Source organism: Lactuca virosa, chromosome 2, assembly GCF_052849685.1.
Source record: "Lactuca virosa cultivar CGN04683 chromosome 2, Lactuca_virosa_CGN04683_v6, whole genome shotgun sequence".
Classification (NCBI taxonomy): Eukaryota; Viridiplantae; Streptophyta; class Magnoliopsida; order Asterales; family Asteraceae; genus Lactuca; species Lactuca virosa.
Genome location: NC_136427.1, coordinates 189,764,275 through 189,790,480, shown reverse-complemented (window position 1 = coordinate 189,790,480; position 26,206 = coordinate 189,764,275). Strand labels below are relative to the sequence as shown.

Below are 26,206 nucleotides of genomic sequence, written 5' to 3'. Positions count from 1 at the left end.
AAATAGATTGGGGACTTATAATAAATCAATAAATGAAATGTAGTTGCTATTTTATATGTATTTATCTCATTCGTTCTTTCATTTCTTTCGGTATAAACATGAGCAATGATAATCTCAATCCATTAAACGAATGACTTAACCCATGAATACAATACACACCTTGTTTTTATAATTACATTTTATGTACCGTCGGATTGTGTGGGTAGATGGCTAGTGTGTGTGTGTGTGTGTGTGTATATATATATATATATATATATATATATATATATATATATATATATATATATAGCTAATGTGTTTCTAACATTTATTGTGTGCCACAATGCACCAATAGAAATTTAGTAAAATAAAATAATTATTTAATTAAATAAAAATAGATATTAAATGATTTTCATTATTGTATGTATATTAACTGATATCCATAATTATAATTTTTTTACGGAAACTAATTAAATTCGTTATTAATGTCAACAGTAACATTCTTTTAGAATAAACTCGCATCTAAGTTGTCATGTATGAGTTTGTGTTTTGTTTATGGACCCTCTCACTTAAAATACAACAAAGTTGCATGGAATATGAATAACGAGAGTGTATTCTAATGGAATACACTCTTATTCTATTAGAATATACTCTCATTCTTCTAGAATAAACTCTCATTCTACTAGATACACTCTCGTTCTCCATGTTCTTGGAAACATTATTGTATTTTGAGTGTGTGGGTCACGAAACAAAATACAAACTCATACATGAAAAACTAAATGCAAATTTATTCTGAAAGAATATTATTGCAGATATTAATGACAAACTTAATTAGTTTCCATAAAAAATGAATTATAACAATGGAAATCATTTAACATACATATAATTATGGAAATCATTTAATATCTATCTTTTTTTGATTAGTTAATAATATAATTTTTACTAAATTTTTATTAGTGCAATCTAGAACACAATAGATGTTAGAAACATTTGAACCTAGCTCTTTTTCTTTCTCTATCTCTCTCTCTCTCTCTCTCTCTATATATATATATATATATATATATATATATATATATACATATATATATATATATATATATATATATATATATATATATATATATATATATATATACTAGGTTATAATCCGTGGGCACCACAGGTTAGAAACTAAAATTTATTTTTAATTAAATTATAACTTATTTATTTAAAACTGGTAATTGATAATAGAATGTTTACTAATTAAATTGTAAATGTTTTGCAGTAATATGATAATGACATAATTGTTGGTTGAAATTATGAACTTTTAGTGGTTTGAATATGCAATTGGTATTTTGTATTTGTAGATATGCAAAAAAGTTATAATTTTATAAAATGAAATATAATTTTAACTAAAAAAATATTGAAATTTATATAAATAATAAAACTGTACAAAGTTTTTTACAAATTTCTAAAAACTTCTTTATACACAACATTGGATGTTTTATTTGTTAGTCTACCATCTTTATCTAAAATCAACAATTTTAATCCTTATCTACTTTGAACTCTGGATAAAGCAACATACAATTGATCATGTTTAAAAACAGGATCCTTGAAAAACAAACCAACCTTCGATAAAGACTGTCCTTGGATCTTATTAATTGTCATTGCAAAACACACATCCAATGGAAATTGACTTCTTTGGAATTTGAACGGGGATCTTGTCTTCAGAAGGAGTTAAAGACATTCTTGGAATAATAGTCTGGTTTCCAATATTACCTCCAGATAAGATAACTGCCTCAATAACACGTTTGCCCAAAGATATAACATGTAGTCTAGTCCCATTACATAAGCCATTTTTCTGATCAATGTTTCTCAATAACATAACTGGAACACCGACTTTTAAAATGAGCTTATGGCTTGGCAGACCTGAGACTTTAAGATCATTTAAAACATCAGGTGAGTATAAATTTGTATCAAACTGACCATGAAGAAACTCGGATCGGCATAGGCTATCTGAACTTAAGTATTCTGTCGGTTCTCCTGGAAACAATGACAACAAACGATTGCTTATTTCTTGGACAACTTCATTCTTCGGAGCAAGTATTGCTTTTTCTTGAAAATAATCAGCAATGTTAAAGTTTTCCAGTATAGAAGGATATACAAAACTAATGAATGAACCTATAGGATCATGTGGATTAGTAATGACAATATCTTCTGGAATATCAACAATTGCTTCACCGTCATTCGGACCACCAAAATTACCTTCTCCTATGTCTAAAAGCCAAGTTGCAAAATCCCTTATTTGTTCATTAGCAGATTGATCACTTCCAACTGTTAACCTCATGTTTTTTGTTAATTTATGAACTTTGCATTGTTGCCATAAATAAGAACTTCAAGAAGCATTAACAATGTTTTGTCTATTGCCACCTAAAACAACATGTAGAATTTGTCTGAAATCACCTCCAAAGACAATCACTTTCCCTCCAAATGGAATATTTGAATTCGTAGGATTGGCACACTTTAATATATCCTTCAGAGTTCGATCTAAAGCTTCGAATGCATGCTTGTGTACCATGGGTGCTTCATCCCAAATGATCAATGAGGTTTTTCTTACTAAACTGGAAAGATCACTCTTTGGATTTATTCTACAAAAAGAATCCTCAGTTAGATTTATGGGAATTATAAACCGAGAGTGTGTTGTCCGGCCTCCAGTCAATAATAATGAAGCTATCCCACTTGAAGCAACATTTAAAACAATCTCACCTTAAGCTCTAATTGCTGCAGAAATTGTCTTCTAAAGAAATGTCTTACAAGTTCCACCATAACCATAAACAAAGAATACACCTCCCCTACTATGTTTAACTGCATCCATGATATCAAGAAAAATGTCTCGTTGCTCGTTTGTTGATGCAACAAACAACCGATCAAAATCGTTCTTTAAATTTGGAATGTCATAATCTAGCTCCTCGGTAATAAGACGACTGTTTGAAGATGAAACAGAATCAACATCTGGGTAAGGCATCTTTCCATATTTTTTAAGGCTGGAATTGTTACGAAGTAAAATTTGTTCTATCTCAAACAAAGTCAAATTTTTATGTTGATCTTCGTTTAGTGATAAACCTATACGGAAAATAATTTATTAATTGGAACGTATAAAAAAACTAATTGATTGGGACATAAAATATAATTGAATTTATACTGAAATTGTATATGATACTCTTTTAATAATAATCAGATAAAGTTATATTACTTGGAGACTTTAATCTCTGTTGTTGATTGTAAAGAATTCCATCTGACAGGTATTCCCAAGTGTTTTGCCAAACTATCTCTGGTTTACACAAACTGCTGGACAATAACATCGTAGAAAATAAGAACCGTAGATAAAAACCAGATCCAGAAAGACTTGCTTCCTTAATTGCATCGATGAATTCTTTGTCATCATCTAAAAGGCCAAGATTATAACATGCATCTTTAAAAGAAGAACATAGTTCACCATATATTGACTGTGCGAATTTCTTCGAATGATTTAGGACCTTTCACTTTATTTAAAAGAATTCTTAAGAAATATGCTTCTCCGAGTTTAGGTGAAACAGAGTGAATTCTACCAATCGCATATCCAACTTTCCTTGGCTTCCAAATCAGATCTTAACGGTGCCAAACAAACATTGTAGGAAATTCAACATATGTCAGTTTCCGTGCTTCTTTATTGATTTCATTACACTTCATCCAAGATGTGAACATTGAAGAAGCAATTGAAGTTCGGTCAAGAACATCTTCAATGTCATCGTCTGCCTCATATACAACTTGTTGTTGATCTGGAAGATGAAAAGGTAGTCTAATCACAGCAGGATATCTATAATGAACATCGAATTTAAAAATCCGCCATGAAGCTTCACATGCAAAAATATATCTACAGTCATAGTATTCTTTAATTTCATCCACTGCATCGTTCTTATCGGAATCATTATTGCTTTGCACCATAGAAATAGTAGCTCTAACAGGACCCTTGTTTATATATATAAATGATTAGTTTCGTGTTAGACCACCATAGTTTGTGAGATGGGGAGACGCAATCCTATCCACTCATTTTATAGATAAAAAATATTTTTAAAATGCAAAATAATTGAAAATTTTTCAAAAAAAAATTTTATAATATTATTTTCTTCATTTTTTTATCCAAAAAAAAATTACTGTTTTTTGAAATATTTGTAAAATATTCTAGTAGAATATTAGAATATTCTTGTAGAATATTAGAATATTTTACATATATGACAAATCTAGTAGAATACTAGAATATTTTAACATTTTAAAAATCACATTAGAATATTTACGGTGTAATATTATATTAGAATATTTTATGTATTTTTCAAAAAAAAAGAATTAAACCTTAAGAAAATTAAACAAATTTGGTTATTTGTTTTTCTGATAATAATAGTTTAGGTCGAATTTAATTACGTCAGATATATTAGATGGGTTTAATCTTGGTAAGTGCGTGTTTATCAAGTTATAAAATCGTTTGCATTCTTTATATATCTTGTGGCTTGTGGGTTTAAATGAGTTCTTTCAATCCAATTCCTTGTAGACCAAGTTCCACATCTCACGGTGTTCCCAAATCAGTTGTTTGATCTCCCCACCCAATTCGCCCTCGTTCCTGCGCAAATTGCAAGGGGGCAACTCAACGTTTCAGCAGTAATTGGTTAAATCGTGAATCTTGTGCCCAGTCTGAGACCTTTTCTTTTTTAGTTTCTGGTTGTGTTTGAGACGTGAGTGTTTATTTAAGAATTAGTGGGTAAAGGTTTATGGAGGAAGAATTAAACTACGGGAAGCGTAAGCACGATGTGTTGTATGGTATGTTTGACACCGACAGTGATTCCAAGGAAAAACGAAGGAAAGATGTGTCCAGGATGCCAATGGATCATGACAGCAGCAAAGAGGATAACAAAAAAGATGGTGAAGGCGTTGGTGTACTTGAGAGGTCCAGATCATTAAACAAGAAGAAGTCGAGTAAATTAGGATTTGGAAAAGACGTTGGTGTGTTTGAGAAGCACACAAAAGGTATCGGAATGAAGTTGCTTGAGAAGATGGGGTATAGAGGAGGTGGGCTAGGGAAGAATGCACAAGGTATTGTTGCTCCGATTGAAGTAAAGTTGCGTCCCAAGAATATGGGAATTGGGTTCAATGATTATAAAGAGCAGGAACCAATCGAGGAGATTAAGGTTTTTCCACAAAAAGAGAAGACGTGGTTAAAACAAGGTGTTTTAAAAAAGAAGGAAAAAGAGTACATAACCGCAGAGGAGCTGTTGATGAAGAAGCAAGAACAAGGGTTGGATGTTGTTGAGAAAGTGTTTGACATGAGGGGACCACAAGTTCGGGTGATGACAAGTTTAGAGAATCTGAATGCCGAAGAAGAACAAGAAGAAGAAAAGTCAAGCCCCATCCAACATAATATAAGATTGATTGTTGCCTGGGCTAAACTTGATATGAAGAAGATTATGTGGGACTTGAGAAAAGAGAGAGAGACGGTTGTGACTTTGCAAAAAGAAAAGGAGAAGCTAAAAGATGATGCCACCCGTCAGAAAAAACAACTTGATAGCATGGAAGAGATGGTGTATGTGGTGGAACGGTTGACAAAGGAGAGCTTGTTAGGGACATTGACTTTAGAGTCTGTTTCCATGTCATTCGGGGACTTACAGAGACAATATCTTGATGAGTACAAGCTGTTTGGTTTGGCTATTATCGCGTCCTCTTTTGCCTTGCCTTTGCTGAGTAGGGTCTTCCAAGGATGGGACCCACTGCAAAACCCGTTACACGGTTTGAATGTTATGTCGGTATGGAAAGATTTATTGAAAGGAAATGAGATATCTTACACACAGCTTTTTATGGAAGCCGTGTTCCCAGCTGTAAGGATATCTGCTACCAACACCATGCAAGCTAGGGACCCTCAACCCTTACTCCGTTTCCTAGATTCTTGGGAACAACTACTCCCTCACTCTGCTCTTCAAACCATACTTGACAACATTGTCATGCCAAAGTTAGCGTCTGCTGTCGACTCGTGGGACCCACGTCGGGAAACCATACCAATACATTCGTGGGTCCATCCATGGCTGCCATTGCTGGGGCAGAAGCTCCAGACATTGCATCATACCATAAGGAATCGTCTAGAAAATGTTCTTCATGCTTGGCACCCAAGTGATATGTCAGCTTACTACATATTGTCTCCCTGGAAGACTGTTTTTGACCCGACAAGCTGGGAACAGACGATGGTCCGATACATCATTCCAAAGTTGCTGGCAGTCATGCATGAATTCCAAGTCAATCCAGCAGATCAGAAGCTTGACCAGTTTTACTGGGTCCGGACTTGGGCTAGTGCGATTCCGACTCATCACATGCTTCGTATAATGGACGTGTTTTTTAACAAGTGGCTACAAGTTCTGTACCAATGGTTATGTTCAAAGCCGGATTTTCAACAAGTTATAAATTGGTACCTGGGTTGGAAGGATCTTATCCCACCCCAGCTTCTGTCGAATGAGCATGTAAGATACTGGCTTAATATTGGTCTGAACATGATGAACCAGGCGGCTGAAGGCTTGGAGGTTGTCCATCCAGGTTTCAGAGAAAACATCAAGACCCACTCTGAACCTCAGGCAGCAAAGGGACAGCAACCAGGTTCTGGTGGTGTTGGTATTGTTGATATGAGTTTGAAGGAACTTATTGGAGTTTATGCACAAGATAATGATTTGCTGTTTATGCCTATAGTGGGAAGAATGAAAGATGGCCATCAAGTGTTTAGGTTTGGGAACATTAGTGTAATCATAGACTCTCTCAACCAAAAGCTGTTTGCTCAAACTGAACACAGATGGTCTCTTGTAACCCTTGAGCAACTGGTGAACCTGGACAAGGGTTGGGTTCTGAGAAGAGGCTGAAATTCTCTAAGTGATTTATTTGGTTCTTTTTTTTTTGATATATTGGTTTGTCTCTAGTTCATATATATGAATGGATCTACTATACCTTTGTTTGGTTTCACTACTATTCTAATGGTTATATATTTTTGCTTATCAATGATCTCCGGTTCAATGAGTGGTATTAATTATTAGTGTGTGTGTGTGCGCGCGCGCACGCACGCACGACCCATGGGCTGATGACAGAAGTAGAACCCAGGTTGAAGCTGATTCAAGAATCAGTTGTTCATTTTGTTAATTTAGTCACTTCTTCAATTTCGTTTTCTAGACATGTGACGATAGTACAGATGACGACATTGATAAATTTCCCCTCTAATATATGTCAGTGAAAAAACATCCCCATCCCTTTGATGTTAGGTGATATGTGATCACCACAGAACATCAATGAAAATATGGATTAGTTATTAGAAGATCAAGAATCAATATACAAAACTCCGAAATATAAATAAGCAAACGTAATTCTGAATTTGAATAAACACCCATGAAAATATATGGATTAGTCATTAATAGATCAAGAATCAATATACAAAACTCTGATTTATAAATAAGCAAACGTAATTCTGAATTTGAATAAACACTCATGAAAAGTCGATATAAATCTTGAATTCAAAGTAACCACATGTACAAATTTTAAAAATCTGAGTTTTGAAACAGATGGTTGACTATTTAAGAGTTGATTGAATATGGGTATTATGTTTTAGTTGATTGTATCGTCTATAACAACACATGAATAAACCTCAATAAGTGAAAGTCACGTTATTAATTCTAAACGCGTGATAAAAAATACAAAATAAGTATATGGAATGTAACATTATTGAGTAATAATATCACATGTAACAACTAATAATATGATTGAGATAAACTATTAGAGAGGAAATGTAGTTGCTTGTTGGCCTTTTAGATTTAGTACCATAAAAACATAACAACTAATGTGGAAATGAACATATCAATACTTTATGTTTGGTAAATTGGTATTTAATAAAGTGTTTGGTGGGACGATCACTGGAAAACATTTCTGTAAAGTTTCACAAATGATTTGTTATCTGCATACCTATTTCATTTTCTTTGTTGGTCTTGATGTGCCAACCGATGAGGTATTTGTCTCTTTTTGTTTCCCAACGTCTGGTTGTTTTCCCTTGGTTCAAATAGGACAGATTCCAATTGCGAAAAAGATAAAGATTGCAGGGAATCTTGAAAAAACTAAATTACAATAAACAAATATAGACAGTTCATAGTTATACAAACATCAAAATTTGAAACATTAATCGGCCTAATCACCAATGTTCTTTCTACACTGTTACAAATTTATAAATAATATGTATGTCGAGAGATTGAAATTATTACAAAAAATATTACATCAATGGAAATAAAAATTCAGAAATGGTACTGGTCGGTAACTAGACACTACCCACAAAACAAAACAATTGTCATGGAAATTTTAATTCAATTAAAAAATTCCTTAATTTTTGAAGTCAAACCCATGCCTATCCTTAAATGAGATTTCAAAGTTCGTCAATTGTGCAGAGAAGAAAAAATTAACGCCCTTAAGCCCCAAATCTAAATTCCTGCCATCCAAAAGGCAATTCTAAGTATGTGAAGTAGGATAATCTTGTTTTTGGTGTATGCATTAATTACGAAATAAATATTAAAAGGTCATAAATTTTGTGTAACATCTCAAATTTCGAAGCCAATTTTTTTTTTATTTTTTTATTTATTTATTTTTTTTAATACAAGATTCATAAATAGTTTGCCAAACATTGCCAATGTCATATCAATTTATATAAACCATAACAACGTGTCTGAAAACCATATCATCAAAAGTAATAAAAATCAGAGTACAATTCCAGAAATCTACATGCGGAAACCATATGTGTGTGTGATGCGCTGCTACACCGCCGGCTACTTCCCCTTAGACGAAGAGGTACCTGAAACCAAAACTGAAACTGTAAGCACAAAGCTTAGTGAGTTCCCCCATCATACCCATACCAAATAATGCATAATCGTCGGTATCTTCCAACCGGTAACTGGGAACTATCGTCCCCTTCGGTATCTTTCAACCGGTAACTGGGAACTACCCTCCCCTTCGGTATCTTTGAACCGGTAACTGGGAACTACCATTCCCTTCGGTATCTTTCAACCGGTAACCGGGAGCTACCCTCCCCTTCGGTATCTTTCAACCGGTATCCGGGAGCTACCCTCCCCTTCGATATCTTTCAACCGGTATTTGGGGACTATTCCACCCCTGCTATTACTAATACATATCAAGCACAACAAGCATATCAAATACAATGATCATATCAAGCACAATAATCATATCGCACATCAATCCTAGATGATTATCACAAAGACAATCATCTACGCAACACCCTTGCTGGTGGGTCGGCATTTTGGCCGTAGACCCACCCCTACTAGAAGGAAACTCACCTCCAAGTCGTGTAGTGTCTGCACTACCCTCGGTGTGAAAGTCGGCTCTCCTCGACTCCTCAATCCCTACACGACAACCCCTCTAAGTAATCAACTTGTACTCACAACCCCTACAAGGGTCAACTCGAATCCAGGTCAAAGTCAAACCCTGGTCAAGTCAACTCTTTGGTTGACCAGACTCGCCGAGTTGGTCTGCCAACTCGTCGAGTCCCTTCGTCCATAGAATACTACAAACCCGTCCCCACTCGTCGAGTCTAGCAAGAGCTCGACGAGTTCACCTTCAACAACACTTCAGTCAATCTTCAACCGACTCGCCGAGTTCTTCCTTGAACTCGTCGAGTTCATCTTCAGCAAATGAGTGCGTCCAGTCTATGACTTGCCAAGTTATAAGAACAACTCTTCGAGTCCATCTTCAAAGATTGGGAGATTGCCTTGGACTCACCGAGTTTGTTCTAGCACTCGTCGAGTCCCATGATTCCCAGGTCCCTTAAGAGCCCAAACAACTGAGGGACCTTACACACTCTCATCTGGTCCATCGACAGAAGGGATTTGGTGGTCATTACACCCCGACTCGTCGAGTCCTAAGAACGACTCGCCGAGTCCATCCTTGACCATTACTATACAGTCGATTTAAATGGGTCTTAACACATCAAAACTATAGATCTGGCCTCCTAATGTCCATTTTACTCGTAAAGCCACAAGCTTGGTGCACATGCATGGGATCATTGGCTCAAAAAGCCATAAAAGATGGTCTACAAGATGCATGGGGTGTTTATGGCGACAAAGTGGGCACCTTTATGCCAAAAGGACCCTCAATGACCCTAGATCTGAAGCACAAACTCACTTATTATACTCAATCCCGAATACATCCTTACTAGGGCTTAGAAAGATGAAGAAAAAGTCCAAAATCAAGATCTAGACAATGAATAGACAAGGTTTCGGCTTTATACCTCTAATAAGCTGGAAATATGCTCAAAACTCTGGATCTTCTTGTTTCCCCTTGATCTCACAAGCCTCCTTCTATTCTTCAAGCTTCAATCACACAAAGCAACACCACAAGGCTCAAGAACACACTAAAAAAGGCTAGGGTTTCGAGTTAGGGTTTACTCTGGACGACGGGGGCTGAGTTGATGGGTTATAATGTGTTTAAATAGGGTGCAAACCCTCAATTTAGGGTTTCACTCAAACAGCGTCTACTCGCCGAGTTGGTCTCCCGACTCGTCGAGTAGACTACTTAAACTTCCCGCGGATCACGACTCTACTTGACGAGTTGGGCCTCCAACTCGTCGAGTCCTAGAGAAAACATAAGAATACTTGAATTAAAGGCATACCAGGAATCGGGTGTTACAAATCTCCCCCACTTATCTTAGACTTCATCCTCGAAGTCTGCTGCTCGGTCCCGAAAAAGCTCGGGGTAATTCTCCCTCATCTCGTCCTCCGGCTCCCAGGTCCATTCCGAGCCATTGCGGTCCTGCCACTGCACCTTTACCAGCTCCACTCTCTTGTTCCTCAGATCCTTCGATTTCCTGTCAAGGATCGCCACTGGCCGCTCGATGTAATTCAGGCTGTCATCCACCTGAATATCCTCTAATGGTACCACCGTCGAATCGTCCACCAGACACTTCCGTAACTGAGAGATGTGAAAAGTGCTATGAATCTTACTGAGTTCGGCTGGCAGATCCAGCCTATATGCCACCTTGCCCACCCGGGCTACAACCCTGAAGGGTCTGATATATCTGGGGCCCATCTTTCCCCGCTTCCTGAATCGAATGACGCCCTTCCAAGGCGACACTTTCAGGAGCACCATATCCCCGACCTGGAACTCCAGGTCCGATCGACGCTTGTCGGCATAAATTTTCTGCCAACTCTGAGCAGTCTGAAGCCTACTCCGAACCTGCTGGATCCTCTCCGTCGTCTTGAATACCACCTCGGTACTCCCCATGACCCTCTAACCCACCTCACCCTAGCATATCGGGGTCCTACACTTCCTCCCATACAACATCTCGAAAGGAGGACGGTCGATACTCGCATGATAGCTGTTATTATTGGAGAACTACGCCAGTGGAAGGTAAGTATCCCAACTACCTTCGAAGTCCAAAACACACGCCCGCATCATATCCTCTAAAGTCTGGATGGTCCGCTCGTTCTGACCATCCGTCTGCGGGTGAAAGGCGGTGCTAAAGTGCAGACGAGTACCCAGCTCTTCATGAAACCTCTTCCAGAACCTGGAAGTGAACCGTACATCCATGCAAAGGCTTAAAGGTTCCGACTTTACGGGTTAAGAGGTTTAAAGAGAGTCAGATCTGGAAGTTGAAGGAGTGTCTTAACCGTTTAAGACCAAAATCCAAGGAAGGCTGAAACTGAGACCTACGCTGGGCGTAAATCTCAGTACGCGCCGCATAAGGGTCCGAGACCCCGATTCTGGATCACCGGAGTACGCCCCGCGTACAAGAGCTGGTACGCGCCGCGTACTGCCCTGTTGACTTTCGTTGACTTTTAGGGTTTTGGTCAACATTTGGACTTTTGGGTCAAGGAGGGGTAAAATGGTCTTTTACCCTTCTGTGGGATTGTAGAAAGGAATATAGTCTAGCCTTGAGAGCCGTTAATGATTTGAAATAATTACTTTATGTGATTAGGCGGGGCTAGGTCGTTGTTTCGAGATTCAGGGATATCGAGCACGTGAGTTACTAGACATCATACGAGGTGAGTCTTCTCACTATACTGTACCTGGAAGGGTACCTACGTGTGACCGGAAGGTCTTGTATGCTATGAGATGCATGTGCTATATGCGGTTATGTGATATGTATGTGCTATATGCGGTTATGTGATATATATGTGTTATGTATGTTATGTATGGTATGGACCGGAAGGTTAAGAGGTTACGGACCGGAAGGTCGATACGGGTAGGACCGGAAGGTCTACCGGGATTTGGGACGGAAGTCGCCTGAGACACATGGATCGGAAGATCCTATAGAGTTATGGCCTGGAAAGGCGTATGTGCGCTATGTGGTATTTTGGGGAACTCACTAAGCATTTATGCTTACAGTTGTTGTGATACGTGTTTCAGGTACTAGCGAGGACCGTAAAAAGGCGCCGACGTGATCCGTACACACTGAGAGGATTTATGTATTTAGAGATCTTGGGATTTGTTATTATGTTATCATGTGATACATTGGATTACTCTGATATTTTATGAATGAAAGTATGTTTTAGAAATGAAAATTTGTTTTGAAAATTCACGTCGTTACAAGTTGGTATCAGAGCCTTGGTTTGAGGGATTCGGGTGCATCTTCGGATGAATCTGAACTCAAACTGAGGAATTGAGAAAGTTTTTCATAAAATAAACAATTTTTCTTAAAAGAGTAAAAGATTTTGAGAAAGGCAGAAGGAAGCAGTGTGTACGATCAGCCAGCGCCTGAACGGTGATTTCCCAAAATACCCTTACATTATGTGTTATGAGATATGTTATGATATGATATGCATGCTAGAGTTGGCTAGGTATTCATATTAGGACTAGAGTGGCCTGATTTTGTGATGCCTTAGCCTAGGAGGGTTTTTGCTGCTATTCGATGCTTAAGAGCGAGTAGGTAGCAGTGAGGAGCTGATGAGGGGTCTACCGAAGGGTAGCCTATGCCAGTGAGATATAGAGTGCTTGTGATCTGGGATCCAAGGAGGAGGACTTAGAGTGAATGCTGATGCGGTGTGGACGGTAGTATAGGGCCCGTACTACTGAAGGCACCGGAGCAGTGCGCACCCTAAGTAAGAATCCTTTGGGTACCAAGGAACAAGTGAGGTGAGTTATCGAGTGCGAGTCTACTCGAGCGAGTTTCTGATATTTTTATGTTATATTTCAGAGACATCATGGTTGGGACACGTCACAGACCTGATCCGAGTGGCGTGAGTGATGAGGAGCTTCGTCAGATGATCCACGATGAGGTGGCGGCGGCGATTAGGGCCAAGATTCCGGAGATGTTTGGGTCTATCAAGACCACACTGATTGAGACTTTCGATGAGCGGTACGCCGCGGTGACTGAGGTTGCTGCTGCTGCAGCTACTGCAGCTGTGGCTGCTGCCAGGCCTCAGGGAGGTGACTCGTTGTTGTTTCGGGAGTTCAGCAACACGAAGCCACCCGAGTTTGATGGGACGCAGGATCCGATCGCTGCGATGAGATGGATTGTTGATATCGAGGGATGCTTCTACACGTGTTCATGTCCGGAGCACCTGAGGGTACAGTTCGCGCTGAACCAGCTTCGCTTGGGAGCGAAGGACTGGTGGAAGTTCGTGACGGCGAGCTTCACTCTTGCAGAGATTTTAGAGGTGACCTGGGAGAGGTTCACCACTATGTTCAGAGACGAGTATGTTCCCCCGGTGGACATGGAACGGTTGGTTCAGGAGTTCTTGACCCTCAAACAGGGTACTGATTCTGTTACTGTGGTTACCAGGAAGTTTCATGAGAGGGCGATGTTCTACCCTGAGCATGTGTCTACTGAGCAGGCACGCATGAGCCGATATTTGGGCATTCTGAGGAGGGATATCCAGGAGTTCGTGTCGAACTCGACTTATCGGACATTTGCTGAGCTTCAGGCAAATGCCTGGAAGAGGGAGATTGAGTTGGAGACACAGGCCAGGGAGGAGGCCGAGTCTCAGGGGACGGATCGGCGGCCGGCACAGTCTCAGCCGGCAGCCAAGCGGGCCAAGTCCGCTGATACGAGATTTGGAGGCCAGAAGGGCCGCACTTGCGGAAAGTGCGGCAAGGGACATGATGGGGTCTGTCGATCGGGGGCTTGCTACAAATGTGGCAAGGAGGGGCATATCGCCAAGGATTGCCCCAATGGATTCATGGTTTGCTTTCATTGCAACCAGACTGGCCATCGGAAGGCCGAGTGCCCGCAGTTACAGCATGGATCAGCACGGGGATCTGCACCTGCTGCCAGAGCTACCGAGGTTCGGCCAGTGAAGGCCGAGGCGCCGAAGGCTCGAGGGAGAGCCTTCCAGTTGACAGCGGAGGAGGTCCGCGCAGCGCCCGATGTCGTGGCTGGTATGTATTCTTTCATTCATTTATGTTGAGTTGAGATATTGTGCTTATATGATGATATGTGTAGGTACTTTTCTTGTGAGTTTTGTGCCTGCCTTAGTATTATTTGACACGGGTGCGAGTCGATCGTTTGTGTCGATTGCATTTAGTCGGCACATCTGTAGCAGACGAGAGGCGTTGAGTCGACCTCTGCGAGTTTCCATAGCTGACGAGCGAGCGGTGTATGCTACGAAGATGATACGAGGATGTGTACTCGAGATCTTCAGTGTTGAGTTCCCGATAGATCTGGTCCCGATAGCGATGGGGGACGTGTGTGTCATAGTGGGCATGGATTGGTTGAGCCGATTTGGGGCTGTGATAGACTGCGAGCGACAGTTGGTGACGATACGAGACCCCAGTGGGGGAGTACTTACGGTGTACGGCGAGGGTACCCGATGTGGATCAGCGTTTTGTTCGGCTGCCAGAGCGAGGCAGAGTTTACAGCAGGGCTGCAGCGGGTTTGTAGCCTATGTGATGGACACACGAGAGAGGCTGCTGGGAGGCCAAATTTGGTGGATGACGTTGCGATAGTGTGTGAGTTCCCGGATGTTTTTCCCGAGGAGTTGCCGGGTGTGCCTCCCGAGAGGCAGGTTGAGTTCCGCATTGATTTGGTTCCGGGGGCAGCGACTATCGCCAAGGCGCCTTATCGCCTTGCGCCGCCAGAGATGCAAGAGTTATCCTCGCAGCTTCAGGAGCTGCTGGGGAAGGGGTTTATTCGACCGAGTAGCTCGCCATGGGGAGCGCCGATCCTTTTTGTCAAGAAAAAGGATGGTTCACACCGGATGTGTATTGATTACCGGGAGTTGAACAAGTTGATGGTCAAGAACCGTTATCCATTACCGAGGATCGACGATTTATTCGATCAGTTGCAGGGAGCGTCTTGGTTCTCCAGGATCGATTTGAGGTCTGGATATCATCAGATGAGAGTGCGCGATGAGGATATCCAGAAGACGGCGTTCAGGACTCGTTATGGGCATTACGAGTTCGTGGTGATGCCTTTTAGGCTCACCAATGCACCAGCAGCGTTCATGGATCTCATGAACAGGGTGTGTAGACCGATGTTGGATCGTTCGGTGATCGTGTTCATCGACGATATACTGGTGTATTCGAGATCTAGAGAGCAGCACGAGGAGCATCTGAGAAAGATTCTCGGAGTATTGAGGACGGAGAGGCTTTATGCCCAATTCTCCAAGTGCGAGTTCTGGTTACGAGAGGTCCATTTCTTAGGGCATCTTGTCAACCAGAATGGGATTTTGGTCGATCCGGCCAAGATTGAGGCGGTTATGAGGTGGGAGGTGCCGAGATCTCCCACCGAGATCAGGAGTTTTCTTAGATTGGCCGGCTACTATCGGAGATTTATCAGAGATTTTTCCAAGATCGTCGTGCCTCTCACCAGGTTGACCCGGAAGGGTGTTTCTTTTTCATGGGGTCCGGAGCAGCAGACCTCATTTGAGACACTTCGCCAGAAGTTATGCGAAGCCCCTGTGTTAGCCCTGCCCGAAGGGATGGAGGATTTTGTGGTGTACTGTGACGCATCGATATCAGGGTTGGGTGCGGTGCTTATGCAGAGAGGGCATGTGATAGCATATGCATCGAGGCAGCTGAAGCCTCATGAGACGAGGTATCCCACCCACGATCTGGAATTGGGGGCGGTGGTGTTCGCCCTCAAGATCTGGCGTCACTATTTGTACGGGGTTCGGTGTACCATATACACGGACCATAAGAGCTTGAAGTATTTGATGGATCAGCCCAATCTGAATATGCGTCAGAGGAGATGGTTGGACGTGGTCAAGGATTACGATTTTGAGATCCTGTACCACCCGGGCAAAGCTAATGTTGTAGCTGATGCGCTGAGTCGTAGGGCGGAAAGTGCCCCGATTCGAGGCACTTGTATGAGATTGACAGTGATGACCCCGGTGTTGGACACCATTCGGGAGGCCCAGGCAGAGGCCGTGAGACTGGAGAACCGCAAGAGGGATCGGGTGATTGGGCAGGTACCTGGGTTTGTTACCGATAGTCGAGGGCTGATGACCTTTCAAGGTCGGATTTGGGTGCCGTATGCAGGCGGGTCACGTACCATTCTGATGGAGGAGGCGCATAGATCGAGGTTCTCGATCCATCCCGGGGCCACAAAGATGTATTTGGACCTGAAAAAATATTATTGGTAGCCATGTATGAAGAGGGATGTCGCGTGGTTTGTCGAGAGGTGCTTGACCTGTCGCAGGGTTAAGGCCGAGCACCAGCGTCCGCATGGCAAGTTGCAGCCACTTGAGGTTCCCCAGTGGAAGTGAGAACAGATTTCCATGGATTTCATCACCAAATTGCCGAGGACCGCGAGGGGTGTCGATGCAATTTGGGTGATCGTCGACCGGCTGACGAAGAGCGCGCATTTTCTTGCTATCAGTGAGAGCTCTTCTGCGGAGAGGCTGGCGGAGTTGTATGTGAGGGAGGTGGTATCACGACATGGGGTGCCGATCTCGATTGTGTCAGATCGAGATGTACGCTTCACTTCCAGGTTCTGGATGAAGTTTCACGAGGAGTTGGGCACGAGGTTGCATTTCAGTACCGCTTACCACCCCCAGACGGATGGACAGAGTGAGCGGATGATTCAGACGCTCGAGGACATATTTCGAGCATGTGTGTTGGACTTCGGAGGAAGTTGGGACACGTATCTGCCGTTGGCTGAGTTTTCCTACAACAACAGCCACCATTCCAGTATTGGTATGCCTCCCTTCGAGTTGTTGTATGGGAGGAGGTGTCGGACTCCCTTCTGTTGGGGAGAGGTGGGGCAGCGTGTGATGGGCTGCACTGAGATAGTGCTTCAGACGACAGAGCAGATACAGCAGGTTAGGCAGAGGTTGTTGACAGCTCAGAGTCGCCAGAAAAGTTACGCGGATAAACGACGATCCGAGCTCGAGTTTCAGGTCGGGGATTTTGTACTCCTGAAGGTGTCTCCTTGGAAAGGAGTGATTCGATTCAGGAAGAGGGGCAAACTGGGGCCCCGGTATATTAGGCCATTTAGGGTGACCGCGAGGGTGGGCAGGGTAGCATATCGGTTGGAGCTACCTGAGGAGCTGAGCCAGATTCATGATACCTTCCACGTGTCTCAGTTGAGGAAGTGTATAGTCGACGAGTCAGCGGTGGTACCACTGGAGGATATTCAGGTGGATACAATCCTGAATTATGCTGAGAGGCCAATCGCGATTGTGCATCGAAAGATCAAGGTTCTGAGGAATAAGGAGGTGCCCCTGGTTCAGGTCCAGTGGCAACATCGGAGAGGATCCGAGCTGACTTGGGAGACAGAGTCAGAGATGCGGGAGCAGCATACGGAGTTGTTTGCAGCATGAGACTTCGAAGGCGAAGTCTGGTTCTAGTGGGGGAGAATTGTAACATCCCGAAATTCAGGTACAGCTATTTAACCCTTCTCTTTTGTCAAGTTGTCAAAGTTACCCTTGAGTGAAAAGTTGTAGCAAATGAGTATGCTGGGCGTACTCAAGAGTACGCTGCGCGTACTCATGCGCTTACTTTGGACGCGGACGCTGCTAGGTACGCTGGGAGTACCAAATATTACGCTGGGCGTAATCGGCCCAGGTGTAAACACTAATTTGGGGCTTGTGCACTATAAAAGGAATGCTATGGCCTGGACCTCAGCCTCCATTCCAGAGAGTGAAACCCTAAAAGAGAGTCCTCCTTCGTTTTCTAGCTAGTGTGTTGGTATTTTAAGCTTCTAAGTGTCTTTTCAAGGTGGTGGAAGAGAAGAAGAGGCCATTTTGGAAGCTAGAAGTTGTAGGAAAGAGTAGATCCGAGCTTTTCAGAGGTTGGAGCTTCTTCCTGAGGTAAAAAGCTCAAAACTTGCTTTGTCATTTGTGTTGTGTGCTTCTTGGACCAAGTTCTAGGGTTTTTGGTCCCAAGATGGAGACTTTATGAGCAAAAGGTCTCCATTAGCCTAGATCTATCATATTTCAGGACTATATGAGTTGTATGTTCATAAAAATGCAATCTTAGACGTAAATAGTGAGCCATGCATGAGATCTAGACCTTTGGAGGAGAAAGGAAAGGTGTTAGAGGGTGTAGGGACCTTTACAGCCATGCAAAGGCTTAAAGGTTCCGACTTTATGGGTTAAGAGGTTTAAGGAGGGTCAGATCTGGAAGTTGAAGGAGTGTCTTAACCGTTTAAGATCAAAATCCAAGGAAGGCTGAAACTGAGACTTACGCTGGGCGTTAATCTCAGTACGCGCCGCGTAAGGGTCCGAGACCCCGATTCTGGATCACCGGAGTACGCCCCGCGTACAAGAGCTGGTACGCGTCGTGTACTGCCCTGTTGACTTTTAGGGTTTTGGTCAACATTTGGACTTTTGGGTCAAGGAGGGGTAAAATGGTCTTTTACCCTTCTGTGGGATTGTAGAAAGGAATATAGTCTAGCCTTGAGAGTCGTTAATGATTTGAAATAATTACTTTATGTGATTAGGCGGGGCTAGGTCGTTGTTTCGAGATTCAGGGATACCGAGCACGTGAGTTACTAGACATCATACGAGGTGAGTCTTCTCACTATACTGTACCTGGAAGGGTACCTACGTGTGACCGGAAGGTCTTGTATGCTATGAGATGCATGCGCTATATGCGGTTATGTGATATGTATGTGCTATATGCGGTTATGTGATATATATGTGCTATGTATGTTATGTATGGTATGAACCGGAAGGTCAAGAGGTTACGGACCGGAAGGTCGATACGGGTAGGACCGTAAGGTCTACCGGGATTTGGGACGGAAGTCCCCTGAGACACATGGATCGGAAGATCCTATAGAGTTATGGCCTGGAAAGGCGTATGTGCGGTATGTGGTATTTTGGGGAACTCACTAAGCATTTATGCTTACAGTTGTTGTGATACGTGTTTCAGGTACTAGCGAGAACCGTGGAAAGGCGTCGGCGTGATCCGTACACACTGAGAGGATTTATGTATTTAGAGATCTTGGGATTTGTTATTATGTTATCATGTGATACATTGGATTACTCTGATATTTTATGAATGAAAGTATGTTTTAGAAATGAAAAATTGTTTTGAAAATTCACGTCGTTACAGAAAACATAAGAATACTTGAATTAAAGGCATACCAGGAATCGGGTGTTACATTTTGCATTTCATACAATGCACCAATCTTATTGGATGAGCAAGGCCACCTTAACGAAAAAAACTGTAGCCTAAATTAGATTAAGGCTCACCATTGCAATCAACCCCTATGGTTCTTCAATTCTTCAATGGTCATCCTATAGTTTATAATCTTGATGTTTTCCATGTCTGTAAATATAATGCGAAAAAAAAGCAAATAGTAAATAATGGAAAGATGAATTTCCGAAATATTTGGCCAGGGTAGATCGTTATCGTAACCTCTGTTGAAGAATCTGGGAAGATCAATCAATCGTGAAGTAAAAAAGATAAATCATCAGCAATTGATCTAAAGATTACCCGCAATAATTAAACGTGAAAATATTTAGCCAAGAGAGGACCATAGAGTAAATCACTAAGAGAAAAAATGGAATTAGCGGCGCCAAAAGTCGCCGCTAAAGGCAATAGCGGCGACAAGTTGCCGGTAAAAAGTCTTCGGTATTGCTCTGTCGCTATTGCTTAAAATCACGCCGGTAAAACCATGTCGCTGCTAATGTTGTTGTCGCCGGTAATAGCCTATGTCGCCGCTAATGCTCTTGTCACCGGTAATTCCTTCTGTGGCCGGTAATAACACTTTTTTTTAAATCAACAATTTTGGGTGCCAAAAAACCGATACATAATAACAACAAATGCAAAAAAAATTACATAATAACATCCGATTAGCTACAAAATAGTGTTATAATTAATTTCATACCAAAATAAACACCCAAAGTTTTATAATTCCAACAAGTACCGAAGTGTCATCACAAGTCTAACATACAAAACACAAACTAATTATCCAACGAACCATCATCTCCGTTCCCATCGATTCCTCCTTGATCTTTCCCCGATTGAAAAAACGCATAAAGTTCCTCCCTATACGTCGGGTCGTTAAGAATTTCCCGTAGATTTTCCAACTACATGATAAATAACAACATATTTAAACTTATAAGTTAAATTATTAAACATAAACAAAAACTACCAAATTACATTGCTATTTCTTGCATTTAAATACAAGAAATACCAAAAGTACATTGCTATATCTTGTACTTGGGACAAAAACACAATTACCAAATCAACATAAATTTATTTGTGCCAAACTACATTGCTATTTTTAAACTAGGGACAAAAAACCAAAATACATTGTTATTTCTTGCATTTAAAACATAAACACAATTACCAAATCAACATGCATTTATTGATCATTATATAGATACACGAGACTTTGAAATTAAATAATCTACTCTTTTTATGCTAAAGAACCTTAAATACAAGAAATACCAAAGTACATTGCTATTTCTTGCACTTAAATACACTAAATACTTAAAAAATCATTGCTATTTCTTGCACTTTGGACAAAAACACAATTACTAAATCAACATGCATTTATTGATGCCAAAATATATTGATATTTTTAAACTAAGACAAAAAAACCAATTACCAAAGCTTTTAGCAAATAATCATCACAAACCAAAATTACCAAATCAACATGCATTTATTGAAATTAAATAATCTTGTTTTACTTGTGATGGCTGTGATGAGTATGGTGGTGGTTGTGATGGTTGTGCAGTCGGCGGGATAGCAGAAGGTTGTCGGCCGGTGCATGTGATATGGCGAAGCCGTTCACGTAATACTCTCTCGAAAGTAGCTCTTTTTTCGGTGGGTGTTAACTCACATTCTCCTTCTGGCCCTTCTGTTTGTTCTAAGAGCTCTTCCACTAACCGATTTTGTGTTTTCCAAAAGTGAATAACAATTAAGTATAAATAAACACTTAATTATATGATAAAAATATAATAAAATGCTTACGTATTGTTGTTCTGCCTCGACATTAACAAATACATCATTCTTATCGGTATGAGCCTTGCAAAACGTTTCTACTCTCTTCATGTTATGTTTAACATGACAAATTAGCTTATATTTTAAATAAATAATAAAAATTAAAAATTAGATATTTTAAAAAAATAATTACATATCGTACGTTACCTTTTTATAGCAAGTACGGCTATACGAGCTCGACCCCCACGGTTGACGATCGTTTGATGTCCACGGATTTTTTGTTCCCTTCCGAAGAAGTTGTTTAGAAACACTCAAATGTTTTTCTCGAATTATCAACCTCCATATGACATGGGGATGGGGTGGTTAATGCTCTTGGGATATCCTCATACCCTCCGACTTTCAAAAAATATTCTTTTGCATCAGCTTTACACTCTCGCCAACCTTTTACCGTTTCAAAACTCTTTAACAACATAGTAGCATCTGGATCCCGGGACATCCGATCCAAATCAAACTTCGTCTACAAAAACAACAAAAAAGAAGTTATCCAAGTAAAAAACCAGTCATAATTAACCATATAAAATATTCTTATATAAATAATGTACCCCTAAATACTGTTTTATTGTATCATTTATATTGGGGGAAACTTTTTTCCATGTCCACTTATCAAAAAGGACCATCCGCCACATGATTTTCCCAACTTTGCGTGCAAACATGTCCTTCAGCTCTCCTATGTGATCATATGCTATATCCCCATCATAGTCTATGTCAATCAGTTTGCCCTTATTGTTTAAGAGCGCTCTTTCGAGCTTAATGTTATTCACTTTTCCTCATACTCTCCTGTATGGCACATCATACACAGCTACAAATATAAGAAAAAATTATTAGAAACGGTATTTTATAATAACTAAATAAAAAAAAGTAAATAAAAAAAATTCATAATAAGATTTATCATCCTGCTCATGATGACCAACACCTCTACCGCCTGGGAAAAGTGGGTCCTGGGCTCCATCGCCCCCATGTCAACGACCCATAACAGCAACCATGGTGTACAAAAACAAGAGCCATATCGATGCCATTTGCTGAAAAATTATAAGACATACAAATACAAATTCTATTACAAATACACATTACATAGGAATAAACATTTCTATTTAAACTAGGAATCCAAATAAAGTTTCTATTACAAATACGCATTACATAAGAACTATTCTAATCATAATATTCCTCATATCCTTCGGTGTCATCTTCGGTATCATAATCAGAACCAGTCTCATCATAATTAGTCTCACAATCAGAAACATCATTAACTCTACCAGTTGGCGGAGGAACTTAAGTTGCACTCTCTACATCAACAACGACTCTAGGCATGTTTTGAAAGTATATGTTGAAATCGATAAAAAGTGGAGCATTGGATGATGACATATTTTGAACTACGTCGACATTGTCAATATTTTCGTGTGAGCCATTGTCAACATTTTAGACAGAGTCATTGTAAACAAGTTGGACACGATCATCATTCGATGGTAGATCCCAACTACTCTGATGATTAAATTGCTCGACGACACACCGATTGTAGAACACTTGTTTGGCTTTTGAAGCATATATGAGTTGATCATCATTGTATGCTTCGCGTCGTGTGTTGATACTGGTGAATTTATCAACAAAAACAACACTTGTTTGAGTATAAAACCACTTGCATCGAAATAGTACAGTTGAATAATCATGTGTATTCCACAACTCTATAATCTCTTCTAATTGGACATAATATTTCTCGCCTTTCTCATTCGCCTTTAAACCCAAGAGTTTTGTGTTGTGCGTTGTGTCTCACAACTAAGTACCATAAACCTAACACCGTTGACTATGCATGCGGTGTAAGTATAAGCATTCATTTGCGGACCCATTGTAAGAGCCGAAAACTCTTTGTGGAATTATGTAGAGTTTTATGTTTTCATTTGATGAACCTAACAAATATAAAGTAAATGTAATATGTATTCTTTAGATCAATGAAACAAATTTCTTTCATAATTTGTTTTACCATTTCACGAAACCAATTAGTAAATTCGCTCTTTTCATCACTTTGGGGATGTTCAAATTTAAATTTCCTACGTTGACGAAAAAAAGATATAGAATTCATAGATGTAAAAAGATAAAAAGAAAAAAATTAAGGATGAAAGTTAAAGATAAGAACAGTTACTTGATATATTGTCTGACTTTTTCACAGCTATTCAGTACAAGCCATTCCATGTTACGCATTTACGTTAAATTAAAAGTTTTGATTAGATTTGCGATGGTCGATCGTCATTTAGACTCAAACATCCAAACCTTTGTTTTTTCAACGACGACATCTTCATTTCTTTCAGGTCGATTGAATTGATTTTTCACATCTCGAAGGTCCATGGAAGAAAATGATAAAGCTTCTTCAGCAACATAACCCACAGCTATAGAACCTTTCGGCCGATGTAACATCCCGTTTAATTTAAAATAAAATAAATAAAATAAGTAAAACAAATAAATAAATAATAAAACCTAAAACACCAAGATGTATTATATTATGTTAGCTCCAAATCCGTAATAATTTATCAGAGTATTAGCGCAAGGAGTTAAATGTCATAAATTCTGGAAATCAAGGGATAAAGTGTAACTTTTGGACTAGTTATGAATATATTTGTGGAAGTTGGGTGCTTTTTAGTAACTTTTGGACTTTAATTGAAAGAATTTTTGGAAGCAGGGGGCTATAGAGTAAATTATGGATTTAATTTGAAAACCATCTGGGAAGGAGGGACTGAAAGTTTAAAAATGGACATAAGTTTGAAATGAAGGAGAAGGGGCTAAAACCTGTATCCCCTTCCCTTGGCCTTTAGTTTAAACGACTCCACAAACCCTAACCCTAAGTTGTGTTGCAGCCGCCACCCTTATCCCTCCATATCTCCATCCGCCGCCCTCACCTTGTCGCTGCCTTGCACCATCGAGCAACCGTCGCTGTTCCCACTGTCGGCGAAGACGAGAATCGTGAGCGCAACGTCGTGTCATTCGGGTAGATCGAAAGAACGAAGCTCTTGGATGTTGCTACTGCCGTTCTTGGTTAAGGGTTGCACAACCATTCTCTTCTCCGTTCCTTCTGTTGTTCATCTACGCCGCCGCCGCTCCAAGCGACTATCCCATGTGCCAACATTTTGCCGACTGTCGTATGCCATCGTGAGTGGGTGGCTGTGTTGTGTGTGTTTTCGCATGTGGGTGTGCGTGTTTCAGTTAATTTCGGTGTGTGTGTGTGTGTGTGTTTGTTGGACGGAAAACAAAGAGAAACCCACCATGGCGGCGGACCATGATGGTTGTCGTCGTTCTGCCACCACTAGCCACCACCTCAAGTGGCTGTATACGTATGTGTATGTTTGATTGATGTTTCATGTGAACCAGAATGATTTGGATATTGTTTTTGCTTAAAAATTAATAACGCCCGCCATTAAAAGTGGTGGCTGCTGCCTCCCACCGCCATGGACCACCGTCGACCACCACTTCCTAAGGTGCTAGTGGGTGGTGCCCGACTTACTAAACATTAAATAACCTAAGCATCTAACCTTAGACCGAGTGGCGCGCTGTAATGTCCCAATAATATGACCTAAAATTTTCATTTTTTAAATTTATAAAAATAGTATTCCAAATATCATCATAAAATCTCAAGTGTGACAAAGTGTATCGATACATCATAAAATACCATATTAGTCATGTAAATGCGGAACAATCTCATGTGTGCACCACAATCACCCCGAGCTCTTGCCCTTAGCACCATAAGTCCCTAAAAATAAACTGAAAACCGTAAGCACAAAGTTTAGTGAGTTCCACAGAATACCCCATACCACACATATCAAACATATATTGGGCCCGTTCCCTTCATCGGGTCTCGTCTGGCATTGAGCCCTTCTCGGTATACAGATGTGTTAGTCATCAATCCCCATCCGTGATACATACAAGCATATAAACATAACAACATATATCAAAAACAATAATCACTAAGGTAATAAGATGCATGATAGTGATCGGGCCCCGCCCGGCATCGGGTCTTGCCCGGTAAATACATATACATAACACATGCAATAATCTCAAAGATATATATCATACAAAACGCTCATCGAGTCCCCGCCCGACATCAAGCCCCGCCCGGTAAACATATAATCCACAAAACCTATGCAAGAGTCAGGCAGACATCATGTGAAATATAAATGCATGAAAAAATCATGTTAACACAAAAGGTGACTAAGAAAAAAAAAACAATTAGAATATATAAACCATCTTCGGCTCACAAGTTTTTAGTTGTGAAAAATGATGATCTATGAAAGCACCAGGATGAAGACTCCCTATATGTATTCCAAATGCATTATATTCCTATTCAGTTTCTCTTTATGTATTAAAAATCTTGTTACAAGAAAAAAACAAATATCCAAACCACATGGAACACAGTAAGGGAACAATAAGTAGGAAGAAGACCCTCCAAGGGTAAAAAGGTCCAAATAGATAGTATCTATTCTACGAGGTGTAAAAAAGCACCTTTGTTTGCACCTACAAATTGTGTAAATTATTGCTACAGAAAAGTAGTTCATCAAAATTTTAAACACCCAAAAATGATAAAACTCATAAACCTTCTAACATATTTCAATGATTTGAGTAACATATGCAAGGAACATAAGATATTTTAATGATTTGACTAATCAGTCATCTAGACTTAAAAGGGATCAAGAGTTAATAGGTAATTAAGTATTCATTATATTTGATTAAGTAATGTGTGTGACTGGGTGTGTATACATTTTCATAGATGAGGAAAGCCATAAGCCACTTGATATATAATTGAAAAGTACTCTAGAAAAAAGCTTAA

The 26,206-nt window shown here is 40.3% G+C and overlaps 2 protein-coding genes and 1 pseudogene across 2 annotated transcripts; 1 reads left to right on the top strand and 2 right to left on the bottom strand.

Annotated features, from left to right (window-relative positions):
- Window positions 1-1,615: 1,615 nt before the first annotated feature.
- Window positions 1,616-2,305, bottom strand: LOC145158063 (uncharacterized). The gene has a single exon (XM_079077014.1). It carries the CDS (start codon window positions 2,303-2,305, stop codon window positions 1,616-1,618), a length of 690 nt encoding a protein of 229 aa, XP_078933140.1.
- A 48-nt stretch (window positions 2,306-2,353) lies between these two features.
- Window positions 2,354-3,942, bottom strand: LOC145158062 (uncharacterized). Its single transcript, XM_079077013.1, has 4 exons — window positions 3,626-3,942; window positions 3,212-3,306; window positions 2,773-3,081; window positions 2,354-2,688 (listed from the first exon to the last, which is right to left on the bottom strand). The coding sequence occupies exons 1-4, from the start codon at window positions 3,940-3,942 to the stop codon at window positions 2,354-2,356; spliced, it is 1,056 nt and encodes a 351-aa protein (XP_078933139.1).
- Window positions 3,943-4,760: 818 nt separating this feature from the next.
- On the top strand, window positions 4,761-6,886 carry LOC145158061 (septin and tuftelin-interacting protein 1 homolog 1 pseudogene; annotated as a pseudogene).
- Window positions 6,887-26,206: the final 19,320 nt, after the last annotated feature.

What these genes read in the sequence shown, in the direction of transcription:
- LOC145158063 (XM_079077014.1), bottom strand. Translation starts at nt 2,305, where the DNA reads ATGAGGTTAACAGTTGGAAGTGATCAATCTGCTAATGAACAAATAAGG.
- LOC145158062 (XM_079077013.1), bottom strand. Translation starts at nt 3,942, where the DNA reads ATGGTGCAAAGCAATAATGATTCCGATAAGAACGATGCAGTGGATGAA. An exon ending in ACAGAGATTAAAGTCTCCAA is followed by an intron (nt 3,082 to 3,211) that starts GTAATATAACTT and finishes TTTTCCGTATAG; the next exon opens with GTTTATCACTAAACGAAGAT. An exon ending in TTATGGTTATGGTGGAACTT is followed by an intron (nt 2,689 to 2,772) that starts GTAAGACATTTC and finishes CAAGTGGGATAG; the next exon opens with CTTCATTATTATTGACTGGA.